The sequence below is a fragment of the Sorex fumeus genome, unplaced genomic scaffold (assembly GCF_029834395.1).
Source record: "Sorex fumeus unplaced genomic scaffold, SorFum_2.1 ptg000061l, whole genome shotgun sequence".
Classification (NCBI taxonomy): domain Eukaryota; kingdom Metazoa; phylum Chordata; class Mammalia; order Eulipotyphla; family Soricidae; genus Sorex; species Sorex fumeus.
The window spans coordinates 11,608,324-11,621,879 of NW_026606118.1; the positions used below are offsets into that span (position 1 = coordinate 11,608,324).

Here is a 13,556-nt window from a genome sequence, read left to right on the forward strand (position 1 = left end):
CCCGCGCCCTCCCTGCTGCGTGCAGGGGCTTATTTTTAGGGACCGTGCACAGGTCTTGCAGACGAGCTCCCCGGTGGTCCTTAACCTACCCTCGGGGCTCAGGCCGGTCGCTGCCACTGTAAACGGTGGCGGTGGAAAGCCAGCTAGGGGCGCGACACGCCTGGATTACTTCACATGCCAAAGGTGGCTCCAGATTCTAGTTTTTTTCAGTGATAACACGGAGTCTGGGAGCGGCAGAAACAATGCCCGCACAGTCCCCTCTCGCGCGCGGGGGGGATGGGGTGCCCCAGCCCAGGCAATGGCTAACTCGGTGTTTGTGTATCCTGTTCTGTCAATGTTTAATAAAATAGAAAAAAAAATCACTTAGAAAGTCCAAGGTTGGGGCTTTGCATGGAAAGATATACGTTGCATTCAGTCTGCAGTATTTTTTTAAAAATTACTATTTCTCCCTCCCGCACGTTGCATGGAAAATGCATGCATTATTTGGGCAATTACAAAGCTTTTCCCCAGCACTACATATTTTCCATACCTAAATGTTGCCTTGGCCATTACCTGCGCCTCCTTAGACTCTGGGGGTGTTCTGTTAACTTTGGAGTGAGTTTCTCATGGGGAATATTGGGAACTCGAGATGACTGTGAACGACGTTTCATAGCCAAACTGAAAGTTTGACTTCATAGACCTGCCCGTCCTTTATTCTGTATCACTCTCAATTTTTTTCGGTGATTGAAAAAGACGCAATGCATACTAGACTATCAGTTAAAGAAACATTTGCTCAGCAGTAAAGTTCTTCTGTGTGCTTGTACCCCCCAACCCCTGTTGTCTTGACAGGATGATATCCACCCCTCCCCCACCCCACCCCCTTAATCCTTATCTAACCTCACAGCATGCAGCACTTCTAAATACTAACCCAGAGTCCCTCTGTGCAATTTGGCCTCAGCCATTCTGGCATTTGTTGTGTGATGTCTGTTGTGACCTGTGCCTTGCCAGGTCTTTTGTTAACAAAGCTAATGGAGTTTCATGTCCTTTGGGTTACGTTTTATGTGGCAGGTGACTGCAGGTCGCTGTCACACTTTGCTGTCACCTGTCAATGAGGAATCTGGGGAGGAGGGAACCAACAGTGAGATTTCTTCTCCACCTGCCTGTCGCTCCCCTTCACCTGTGGCTAATCCAGAGGCTTCTGTTAACCAGGTACCGCCCACTGGCACTCCTAGCTAAGATCTCTGGGCGGATGCAGAACTCCATTCACTCTTGTCATGAGAGACTCTAGTGGGGAAACTTGAACTCCACGCTGGTGTGTGTGTGATCACTGCATTAGATTGTGTTTGACCACAGTCTGCTCTACACACTGTCTCTCCTGGGCCATTGGCAAGGAGATGAACAAAATTTAGGTCATGGGATTTATAGTGAGAAAAGACCCTGTTTTTCAGCATTACGGCTTCAGCTGCTGCCAGTGGTCTGTAATGGAGTACTGCATCTGAGCAGAAAATGAAATGTTAGTGACTGAAATATAGCACGATGCTCTTGCCATGTTCACTCGTTAAACATTGTTTTGACACTTACTAGCTTCAACTTGTGAAATGGATAACTGCTCATGTCATTACTTTTATTTTATTTACTAATTATCATCAACATAAGGACTCTCTGGGAGGTGTATATATACAGGCACATTTTAGTGTGCATTCAGCATAGAGCATATTAAATTAAACATATTGCAAACTTTCCACAAAGCCATTGAATAGAAATTTAAAAAAATGCTCTTATGTTAAATAATATAGTGCATGTTCAGTAGTACTGTTTTTTTTTCTCTTAGCCTAAGTAAAATAAAAAAAAATAAGGGCCCAGGTAGTAAGTCCATAGTAACATGGGTGCTTTGTGTGCAATAGGACCTGAGTTCAATCCCCAACATAGCAAATAGAAAGACAGGGTGGGTTCAGAGAAGTGGAAAGTTATTACTAAGAAAAATGCATTAAACAGAGATTAACTTACCAGTTAATTCTATTTTTAAATAGAAACATTCCAGTTTAGGGTAATTGTAATAAAAGAAGTCCACAAGGGAGGAAAATAAAATGGATTAAAACTTTTTGTTAGAGCAGTTTTCTTAGTGAAAATCTTTATTGCTCCAAGGAAGTTATTGATGCATCCATGTATCAAATGCTCTCTGAGCATCTGCTTAGCCCGAAATCTTATGTTGGGTGTCAAAGATGCCACAAAGAAGAAGACAATAGGAATAAAAGCCCTCAAGAGTTCTATGGTGTAAAGAAAGTGGTTATGAGACAAATAACAGCAGACACTATGAGAGAAAATTATTATTTCTATTTTTTTTTTTTTTTTGCTTTTTGGGTCACACCCGGCAATGCACAGGGGTTACTCCTGGCTCTGCGATCAGGAATTACCCCTCAGGGGACCATATGGGATGCTGGAATCGAACCTGGGTTGGCTGTGTGCAAGGCAAACACCCTACCCGCTGTGCTATTGCTCCAGCCCCATTATTTCTTTTTTTAAAAAAGAGATCCACAATTTTAAAAAAGTTATTTGAAATGTTTTATTTATTTTTTAAGCTTAGAGAATTCTGGTTGACTTAATGAACTTACTTAACATTCTGATTTGAAATACATTATTTAGCCTTTGGAGTAGAATTGGAGGATATGACCATAGTTAGATGTTTAATATACCAGATGATTTTATTCTACACTAGATATTTAATAAAATAGAAAAATGTTCTTCAAATGTTCAAATTGAGCAGGACACCCGGGCCTTAAGATGACAAGGTGTGAGGACATTCCTGCGTCTAAATTTCTTTTTTTAATTTTTATTAGTGAAACACCATGAGGTACAGTTGTAGACTTACACATTTTTGTGATTACATTTCAGGCATACAATGATCGAGTACCCATCCCTCCACCAGTGCCCATTCTCCACCACCAGTGATCCCAGTATCCCGCCCACCCACCCCCTTTACCCCCCCATCCCACCCTACCTCTGTGGCAGGGCATTCACTGCATCTAAAATTTTAAGTCCTTCTGTTTGTCTGGCTCTGCTCAGGGCTCGCTTCTGTCTCAGTGGTCAGAGATCACTCCTGTGCTCAGGGGAAAGGAACGTCAGTCATGTGTGTGCAAAGCAAATGCTCTCTCCAGCCATCAAGTTCTCACTTTTGATACAACTTCTCGTGAAATGTGTTTTTTTAGGACACAGGTGCCCCATGGCTGATGAAATGTGCAGATATTACCCTTTAGTTGTCAGACTTCATCATTCCCTAAACTCCTCAATGAGGTGATGCTTCGTTTTAATCCCATTTAAGCACCCTCCCCACCCTAGGCCCTGGAAAACAGTAATTAAATCACGTTGTTAGTTAAATTAACCCACTGTCTGTGAGGCCACAAGTTAGGGAAAATGACTTGGTTTAGTTTATGCCCAACAGTCTTCTTACAGGAAACTATTTCTGAGCTTGATATCATCCATAGAAATGCCCCACTGATAGGGCTACATGAAATTATACATTCCGTAAGACAGAGGATGTAGGAAAAGACCAGCAGCTTGGCCGGTGCTGTGCTGGGCTTATCAGTGTTTTCTCGAAGCTGAGAAGACCCGGTAGGGTGCCTCTAAATTCCTGTTCACAGGAACCACAGGAGAGAATGTGCACAGCTGTTGGAAGGAACAGCTAGATATAACTGCTGTATAACATCACAGCTGTTTTAAAAAAGGGTTTTGTGCTGTCTGCTTGTGTAAGTAGATCTCCATTATGTAACTCACTGGTTTCCCCCACAGCCCTGGTGTTCCCTCGGTGACAGTAGCTATTAGCTGAAATGTGATAACAGTTTAGCTGCGTGGAGGGTAGGAGTGAGTAGGCAGCCCCAGCATTTGCGGCTGGTTCCCGGATCCTCCCAGGTGCCAGCTCAAACTTTCTTGGAAGAGTTGATAAGAAGAGGTTTGAAAAGAGTGATGGCTGTTATTGGTGGAGCATTGGAATCCAAGTTGGGAACTTAGACAAGATCCCACGTTTAGCCTTTCTAGGCTGAATGGATCTGGAAAGTTCCACCTTCTCCCACTTGTTCTGGGAACCACCCAATTCGAGTCACAAAACTGAAAAATTGAGCATAACTGTAGTTTTCCACATGTGTTTCCTTACAAATCTCATCATATGGCTCATAACTAAGGCATGTCATCAACAGGAGGACTGTTTCTTAGTCAGGATGATTCCTTCCTGTACAGAATATTGCCTTTGGTCAGTCAGTGCTTATAGGATTGATGAATTTAGTTTATTAGATCAATGCTCTCCTCTAATAGACCTAAATTATTTCTCTACTGAAGGTGATATATTTTCAAATATTTTTAACAAACCAGGAGTTGTTATCCCTGATGAATAGGTATCTCTCTCTCTCTCTCTCTCTCTTTCTCTCTCTCTCTCTCTCTCTCTCACACACACACACACACACAAACACAGTTTGTTGGAACAATTGATTATATTCCAGATCTTGGGTGGAGAGGATTTTTGTTTGTTTGTTTATTTGCTTTTATGAATCACACCCAACGTTGTACAAGGGTTATTCCTGGCTCTGCACTCAGGAATTACTCCTGGCAGTACTCAGGGGACCATATGGGATGCTGAGAATCGAACCCGGGTTGGCCACCTGCAAGGCAAATGCCTTACCTGCTGTGCTACAGTTCCAGCCCCTGGAGAGCATTTTTTGCAGCAGTACTTGATTGAGCATGGTTATATTGTATTTAGGGTCTTACCCTTCATATATTCAATCATGTTTCTTAAACGTTCATCAGCCAAGATGTGCAGTAGGTACATGGTCTAGATTTGTGGAAAATCACCTAATGGTGCATTTCTCAGAATATACATCTCCACTGTTTGGCCAGATTTGACTTCATAAGAAAACTCAGTTTACAGAGATGTCTCATATATATGTATGGTTCATTAGGATGACCATAGAGACTGGCTTCCCGATTTCCAAGCACAGGATGAGAGAAGTTCGGCAGACACAGAGTGAGTCCCCATCTCGGACTGGAGTAGGTTCAGGAATGCCCCTTACTTGGAAAGGAATGCATGTGGGGCTGGGAGAGTGATGGGGGGATTTTCAGGGAAGGAAGGAAGGAAAATAGCTCATCATGGGAACTGTAACTGTATGTGTCACTGGAGGAACACAGATTTAAAGAAGGGAAGGTGGCAAGGCAAGGCTGAGAGGGGTGTGGGAAATACACACATGCAAAAGGACTTGAACTTTGTCCAGAAGTTCATAGATCAGAACTCAAACTAGAGGATACTAAAATGTCTGGAACTGAGTCTTTGAGCACATCTTTTAGAAAGTACAAGGGAAATCGACAAATTAATTCATCGCCGGGGTGCTTGGTCCTTAGAAACAGAAATTGCCTCCTCTGTCCAGGCAGGTGATATTCACAGTCACGATCCTCCTGTTGTTCATCTATTTGCTCAAGTGGGCCCAGTAACGTCTCCATTGTGAGACTTGTTGTTACTGTGTTTGGCATATTGAATATGTCACAGATAGCATGCCAGGCTTTGTATCTTGCCGTGCGGGCAAGATACTCTCGGTAGCTTACTGGGCTGTCTGAGAGGGGCGAAGGAATTGAACCCTGCTCTGCCTGGCCAGCTGCAAGCAAGGCAAACGCCCTACCACTGTGCTATCGCTCCAGCCCCAGGCAGATGATATAAAAGCAGAAAACAGCCTGGGGACGGCCTCACCTCTGCCTAAAAGGAGACAATCTGCTCTCTGTTAGGATTCCTGAAGTCCTGTATTGTAAGATACAGCATCCTACAAACCTCTGCTTTGCCAGAGAGTTCACGAATCTGGATTCCTAAGGAAACTCTGCATGAAGAGAAAAATTTAAACCATTTACAACTGTGTAAGCCCAGGGAACTTTATGAGAGGCAGAGGCTGCCCCGCAGATGCCTGCTGGCATCTTGGGAATTAGGAAGTGGTTTCCATAATGAACACTGGGGTCCTCACTGTGGCCTGGGACTTGTGCAATATATTCTTCATCCTTCTGTGAGTGGGTGGGATGAGAGGGAAGAAAATAGAGAACCCGTCCCAAGTTTAGAGCTAAAGTGGGTAAAAGTTCCATTTGCTGAACAATGGAATACTTGACAACTTGTTGTTGTTTTTTGTTTTTTGCTTAATTCATTTCTTCGACTGGATTTTTTGTTTTAGTCTTGTGCTTACAGAGCCTGTAGATAGATATGTGTAAATGGCTGTGTGAGTCTAATATTGCCACACGAGTGGGGAAAAAAACAAACTATAAAAGAGGAAAATAGAGTAACTAGAGAGAAGGAAGAAGAGAGATGAAAAGGAAATTGTTTCCCCAATGGGACAGTTGGTTGTATTGAATGCTCTGAGACTGTTAGTCAGAAAAGAGCTAAAATGATCATTTCTTTTAAATGAAAAAGATGAAAAAATAGTACTTCAGGTCATGGTGAGAGAAATTTCAGAGAAGTCATTCAAATTGAAACCCAGTACAGTAGACAGAAGTGAATTAAAATTTTTTTTTAAAAATTAAGAAAAAAAAAAGAAGTGGATTAAGAGTGAGGAGGTAAACTTACCCAGTGTAGACTATTCTTTTAATCAACTGAACAATGAGGGGAAAGGAAGAAAAGGAAGAAATTATGACTGAAACTAAGTGTTGCAAATGTATTCGCATGATTATTTGTGGGTCTTTCTAATATATCCTATCCCCACGGGAGGGAAAAATAGTGTGAGTATTTTTCTCTTGTGGAGAAGATTTGTCTCTCTACTGATGACAGAGATAAAAGGTATCAGGGACCAAAGTCTTTGAAAAAGCACAAGTGAATAGGTTTCTGGAAATACATAGGAAGATCATTCCTAAGCAAACGGGGCTGGAGTGATAGCACAGCGGGTGGGGCGTTTGCCTTGCACGTGGCCGACCTGGGTTCGATTCCCAGCATCCCATATGGTCCCCGAGCACCGCCAGGAGTAATTCCTGAGTGCAGAGCCAGGAGTAACCCCTGTGCATCGCTGGGTGTGACCCAAAAAGAAAAAAAAATTCCTAAGCACGCTGGCAAACATAAGATAAAAGTGAGTCTGGGGGCCAGAATGATAGCACAGTGGATAGGGTGTTTGCCTTGCACATGGCTGACCCAGGTTCGATTCCTGGCATCCCATATTGTCCCCCAAGCACTGCCAGGAGTAATTTCTGAGTGCAGAGACAGGAGTAAACCAGGGCATTGTCAGATGTGACCCAAAAAGCAAATAATAATAATAATAATAATAATAATAATAATAAAAAGAGGGGGGAGGGCTGACTTCAGGCAGAGCTTTTGGAAATTTGAGATTTGCATAAATATCTCTTGTGTGTATGTGTATTTCTATGCCAATATACCCAAGAAACGTGGCCTTGAGTCATGGCTGGGATTTTCCAAGTAGATGAAGCTTAGTGTAAAGTTGCAGAGGAAACAAAGGAATTGACAAAAGAATTGAAGTAACTCTAGATGCAGTGAGAAGTACATAGAGGCTGAACCAATTCACTGATGGCAGACTGGCCTTTGAAGGGTGTAGAGGACTGAATGAAGGCAGCAGGGTGTGACCCTACCAGAGCTGGAGAATGCCCAGATAATCTACTTAGCTTGGTTACAGGGTTCTTTGGAGAGGAGGAACTTTTGCCTCACACCCTGTTCTCCATAAGGATGGCGACATGCCTAGAACCCTCAGCAGGAAGCTTAAATAAGTCAGAGACTCAGAGCATTTCAGTTTAGTCCCACCGAACCCCTTCAAACTACCCAGAAAGGTGCAGCTTTGGGAATGGAAGTGTACAACACACCTAGTTCCAACTCTGAAGCTTAGGAGAATTTGTGCTGGGATCTCGGGTCTCTACTGTCTAAACTGCGGCTGTGATACCCTTGTTCTGCTCTCATCTGATCTCCAGACTCCAGGAACCATGGTTTCTCAGGTGATAGTGATCTTCTTCAATTCTTGATACCTAAACACTATCAGTAAGGCTTAGCCTGATTATCAGCAAGGGTACCACTGCAAAATAATGAACTTTATTATAGCAATTCCCAGAATAAAAGCATTACTCCTTAAATAGATTTCTATTAACCTGCAGATAAGTAGGCATAGAAACAACTGAAAACATATAAATTAGGTGTCCTGATATAGTGCAATTCATGATCAATACTAATAACATATATAGTGTTATATATAATTTCAAAATTAAAATTACTCAAAAGGGGTCAGAGGGCTGATATGTAGAACAGGTAAGAGAGTTGCCTTGCATGTGGCTGACCCAGGTTCGATCTCTAGCATCCCATATGGTCCCCTGAGCAGTACCAGAAGTGATTCCTGAGCACAGAGCCAGGAGTGACCCCAGAGCATTGCCAGGTATGGCCCCCAAATCAAAACAGTAAAATAACTCAAAAGCTTCCTTTTTCATCATTCACATTATCTCATGTTCTTCTATGAATTACAAAGGAAACCTCTTTGTTATTTAAATTTTAGAATGACTTCACATCCCTATTATATTTTTCTTTATTTTAAATTAAAGCATTTTAAATGATTTTCTGTTAACAAAAAAACCGACAAATCTCAAAGATCTGTGTCTGAAAAGTTGTTTTCCATAGGTTTAAATGTATTTAACTTAGTACTTTTTGCGGGGTGGAGGCCATACTGAGAGATGTTCAGGAGTTTCTCCTAGCTCTGTGCTCTGGTAGTGCTCAGAGGACCATGATATTTTGGGGTTTGAACCAGGTCAGCCACACAAGGCAAGTGTCTTAACCCCGGTAATATCTTTCTGCCCCCTACAAGTACTTTGAAAAGTTACTCAGAATTTTAGTCAATATAATAACCAGTAACCTAGGAAATGGGGAATAGATTGTATCATATCTTTTGCCAGGTAGAAGAGGGGCATTTAATTATTGTTTAATTATGCATGCCACTTGAAACCTATTATTTTCATCCTGCCAAACACGGAATAAGAGAATTTAGGAATATTGGTGCATTTGATCTTTTAAGCAATATAAGGCCAAATAGAGAGCAAGCGTAACTTGCTTGGATAGGATCTTTAAATTCTCCTGGTCACACAAGTATATTGAGCCTGTCACCCTCCGTGAAAGGAGCAAAACTCAGCATGGCTCCACGTGACAAACAGTACCGAGAGCCACAAGATGTTGCCCCAAATGTCTTCCCTGTGAATCCAACACCACGTTTGCACCCGCAGGACATTGCTTATTACCAAGCGTTGTCTGCCGAGGGCTTGCAGACAGATCCCGCCAGCATTCTCCCCATGACTTCTCCCGCGCAGGAGTTGTATGAGCCAGGACTGGAACCAGCTGCCACTGCTAAACTCGATGATTTGCAGCGTTCTTGGGAAACCTTAAAGAATGTGGTAAGTGTCTCCAGCACGACCTCGGTTAAGTGCCCCCGACACGGCTTACCTTAGCCATGGCCTTAAGAAACACACACGTGGAGTTTGCACATCCAGGACGCGGTGGAAGAGGCTCTGTTGGGCCACCGAAGTGAAGCGGTGAGGAAATTCGTGTCGTAAATGCCAAGATAAGGCGCCAGGAAGCGTTTGGTAATCGCCCTCTCTTTCTGCAGATCAGTGAGAAGCAGCGGACGCTCTATGAAGCTTTGGAACGCCAGCAGAAGTACCAGGATGCCCTCCAGTCCATCTCCACAAAAATGGAAGCTATCGAGATGAAACTCAGCGAGAGCCTCGAGAGGGGTAGAAGTCCCGAGAGCCAAATGGCCGAGCATCAGGTAAAATAATGCAACACAGCTTTCTGCACCATCACACAGGCGGAGTCTTGGTTTGTTTTGCTATTAGCCCATCCCCAAAGCTTTTTATTTTTGCAGAAGCAGAATCTGGTTTAGTCTAGGGTCTTTGGCAGATAAGCAAAGGGGATGGATCTCTTTTTGTTTTGTTTTGTTTTGTTTCGTTTTGTTTCGTTTTGTCTGGGGGGTCTATACCCAGCGGCACACAGGGGTCACTCCTGGGCTCTGGACTCAGAAATTATTCCTAGCAGTGCTCAGGGAGTGATATGGGATGCCGGGGATTGATTCCAGGTTGGGCACATACAAAGCAAATACCTTACCCATTGTACTATCACTCCGGTTCCAAATAGGTGTAGTCTTGTAACTGGCAGAATGTGTGTGGGACTGAAGATTATATCCCTCCAACACACACACACACACACACACACACACACACACACACACACACACACTGTATCAGTGCTTAGAGTAAACCAGATCTCAAGTGGTGACTATTTTTAGTGGTTCTGTTGGAGTGTAAGAGGGAGACGAGGATATTCAGACGTTAAAGTAACAGATGCTCCATGCACTGATATTGCCTGCGTTTTACTTTTAGTACACAAAGTGGAAGGTTTTTTTTTTCTTTTTTAAGAGTTGCCCAGTTATTTTTATTGTGTTGTGAACTGTGATGTGAATATAGTGCATGGCAAAGGGTATCAAACCCAGATCAACGCCAGGCAAGACAAATGCCCTACCCACAGTACTATATCTCCAGCCCAAGGTTAGCTGGTTTAAGAAAGAGCCAGAGTGGGGGATAGAACCTCCTCATTATCACTTGAGAAACTGTCTCAGATTTCAGGGAACACAGAAGCAGCTGCAGAACAAGGATCCTAAGTTAGAATCTTGCACTTGTCCCTGACTTGAGTCATTTTTTAAAACATTATGTAAGGTAGACAAAGCCTGAGCCTTACATGCAGAGATGGCAGTGTTCACTCTAACCTTCTTGAGATGAAGTTTGAAATACGTTCATTTTAAGCGCATATTCAGAAAGTGCATGTTTTTTTCTTTTAATAGCAAAACACCATGAGGTACAGTTGTAGACTTACAAATTTTTGTGCTTGGGTTTCAGTTATACAATGATTGAGTACCCATCCCTCCACCAGTGCCCATTCTCTACCACCAATGATCCCAGTATAACTATCACCCCCCCAGCCCCCCATCTCACCCCACCCCTGTGGCAGGGCATTCCCTTTTGTTCTCTCTCTCCTTTTGGGTGCTGTGGTTTGCAAAAGAGGCATTGAGTGGCAGTCATGTTCGGTCTATCGTCTACTTTCAGTATGCATCTCCCATCCTAGGAGGATCCTCCCAACATCCTTTACTCGGTGCTCCCCTCTCTATCTGACCTGCCTTCTCCTCCAGCATGTGCGGCTGGCCTCCAAGCCATGGGGTGAACCTCCTGGTACTTATCTTGGCTAGTCTTGGGTGTTAGTCTCCCATTTTGTTACTTTGTATTACATGGAAAGTATCATGCTAAGTGAAATGAGTCAGAAAGAGAGGGACAGGCACAGAAAGTGTGTGTATTGAGATCTGGCTGATGCTTTGACAGTGTGCTTGCTGCTAATGCCGGATCAGATGTGGGTCTCAGGCTGGTGAGGGTGAGCTTTCACCTGAGTATTCAGTCACTGTTACACAGAAATGCTGCTTGTCCTGAAGTAGGAATCAAGGGCATGTGACAGGTAAGAGCTAGAAGAAGAGGAAGGTATTTTTAGATTCTAAATTAGGTGCTGTAAAAGCATGCTGTGATATGTGTGTCTTTCAAGTACTGGGAAGTGTATTAGCCTTCAGAGTGAAATTGTTTCTGAGCCAGAGAGATAGGACTGCGGGTAAGGTGCTTGCCTTGTATGCAGCTGGCCCGGTTTGATCCCTGGCACCCCTTAGGGTCCCCCAAGTCCAGCCAAGAGTAAGCCCTGAGCAGTGCTGGATGTGGCCCCAAACAAACAAGAATGAAGTTGTGTCTTTCCTCTGCATCTTTATAATTTTAGATTCCAAGAGAACTTGGTTTTGATTATTTGTTCCTAGGTGCAGTCAAAGATAAAACTGCATTGTTTACAGTTAGAGCATTTTAGCATAACGCAATATTTAGGTCATTTCATTTAGAGACCACGGATTGAGGAACAGTGGTTTTAGGTTTTAGACACCATTGTAACTTCTTAAGATAGAGATCAAAGTTCTTAGCTTTTTTTTTTTTTAACTTTTTTTTTTTTCTGGTGAAACTATCTTCTCTAGCTCTTTCTGCTATCTCAAAACTAATCTGGTCTGGTGAAACCACTTTCTCTAGCCCTTTCTTCTATCTCAAAGCTAATCTTGTTTGAGCAGGTGCTATCAAAGTTTGATATGAAAAGTAACCTTTATTGACTTGGACCAAACTATTCCTCCTGACAGTCAAAGATTTAAATAACTACTCTGATGGCATTTCTGTCTAGCTCCATTGGCTTCTTTCTTCCTTCCTCCTCCTCCTTCTTTATCTCCTTCTCCTCCTCCTCCTCCCTCTGCCAAACACTGCCTCCTCCTCCTCCTCCTCCTCCTCCTCCTCCTTCTCCTCCTCCTCCTTTACTTCTCCTCTTCTTTCTCCTCCTCCTTCTCCTCCTCCTTCTCCTCCTCCTTCTCCTCGCCCTTCTCCTCCTCTTCCTCCTCCTCCTCCACTTCCTTCTCCACTTCCTTCTCCTCACCTCCTCCTCCTTCTCTTCCTCCTTCTCCACTTCCTCCTCTTCCTCCTCCTCCTCCTTCTCCTCCAAACTCCTCCTCCTCCCAAGTGGTACTCAGGACTTAGTCCTGGTGTTGTGCTCAGGGTTCACTCCTGGCAGGCTCAAGAACCATATGGTATACCAGTCAGCCGCGTGCAAGGCAAGTACCCTAGCCACTGTACTCTTGCTCCAGCTTCTCCACTGATTTCTTTCACAAACATTAGTTTTCCAATGGGGAGTGGTGACCTTATTTTCACCTTCAGGGGCTGAGTTTCCAGGAGGTGCTCCCCAGGGCTCCTCTGCCCTGGTACCTATTCCCACGCTGTGCTCCATGGTGCCCGGAAGAGCAAGAGACTTTCCCTCTCTTGGCTTCCATTCAGCTCCTTCCTCACATCCAAGAGGAACTTGATGTGAATTATCCAGAGGCTGGATTAGAGGGGCAGAGGTGACACGCTCAGCTCCAGGGCAGCTGGTGTTCCAGGAGAAGGTTAACGCTGGCCAAGCCCTCCCTCAATGCTGCTCATATCCTGGGTTCATGACTCACTTTTCTCCCGGTGCCGAGGTCTCATCAGAGCTCCCCATCACCCTACCTTGTATCCCACAGATTTTAAGAGCTTTCTGGAAACAGGACTCTGTGGTCTTCCCACCTCACCCCCACATTCCAGAAGGCCTAATCAAAAATGCAAACTGGCACCCCGTCACCCAGCACCATTCTCAGTCAGGAGTATGAAAACAGAGACCAACAGACCAGATAGCAGAATGATGGGTTATTCTAGGGACTTAGTGGAGAAACGTCAAAATTGCACATTCATGGTAATTCCCTGCATTAGAAATGAAGGAAATTGTCACCAAGGCTTCCTCCGTGATTTTATTTTGTATCCTTCTAAGTGGAGAGTGGCAGTGCTGATCAGACAGCCATGAGGAGATGGCGCCCAATCAAGGATAATTGCTGGGCATTGACATTGAGTCATTATTGCATTAATGTTCAACTCCAGGGGAAAGAACATGCACATAAAGTGTAATTTCCCGTAGTGCCGCACCTTCTGTTGTCCAAAACTACATTCTAGGTCAAAGCCTCACTCATGAG

At 43.8% G+C, this 13,556-nt stretch overlaps 1 protein-coding gene across 9 annotated transcripts in view; it reads left to right on the forward strand.

The window, feature by feature from the left end:
* Positions 1 to 13,556, forward strand: part of SYNE1 (spectrin repeat containing nuclear envelope protein 1) — a 566,819-nt gene that overhangs the window by 364,871 nt on the left and 188,392 nt on the right. For 7 of the 9 annotated variants that reach the window (XM_056125930.1, XM_056125931.1, XM_056125932.1 and 4 more), the window contains 3 exons: positions 1,048 to 1,188; positions 9,190 to 9,357; positions 9,570 to 9,731. In XM_056125930.1, the coding sequence (XP_055981905.1) occupies positions 1,048 to 1,188; positions 9,190 to 9,357; positions 9,570 to 9,731 (471 nt within the window). The remainder of the gene's footprint in view (positions 1 to 1,047; positions 1,189 to 9,189; positions 9,358 to 9,569; positions 9,732 to 13,556) is intronic. The other 2 variants (XM_056125936.1, XM_056125937.1) reach the window with 2 other exon arrangements.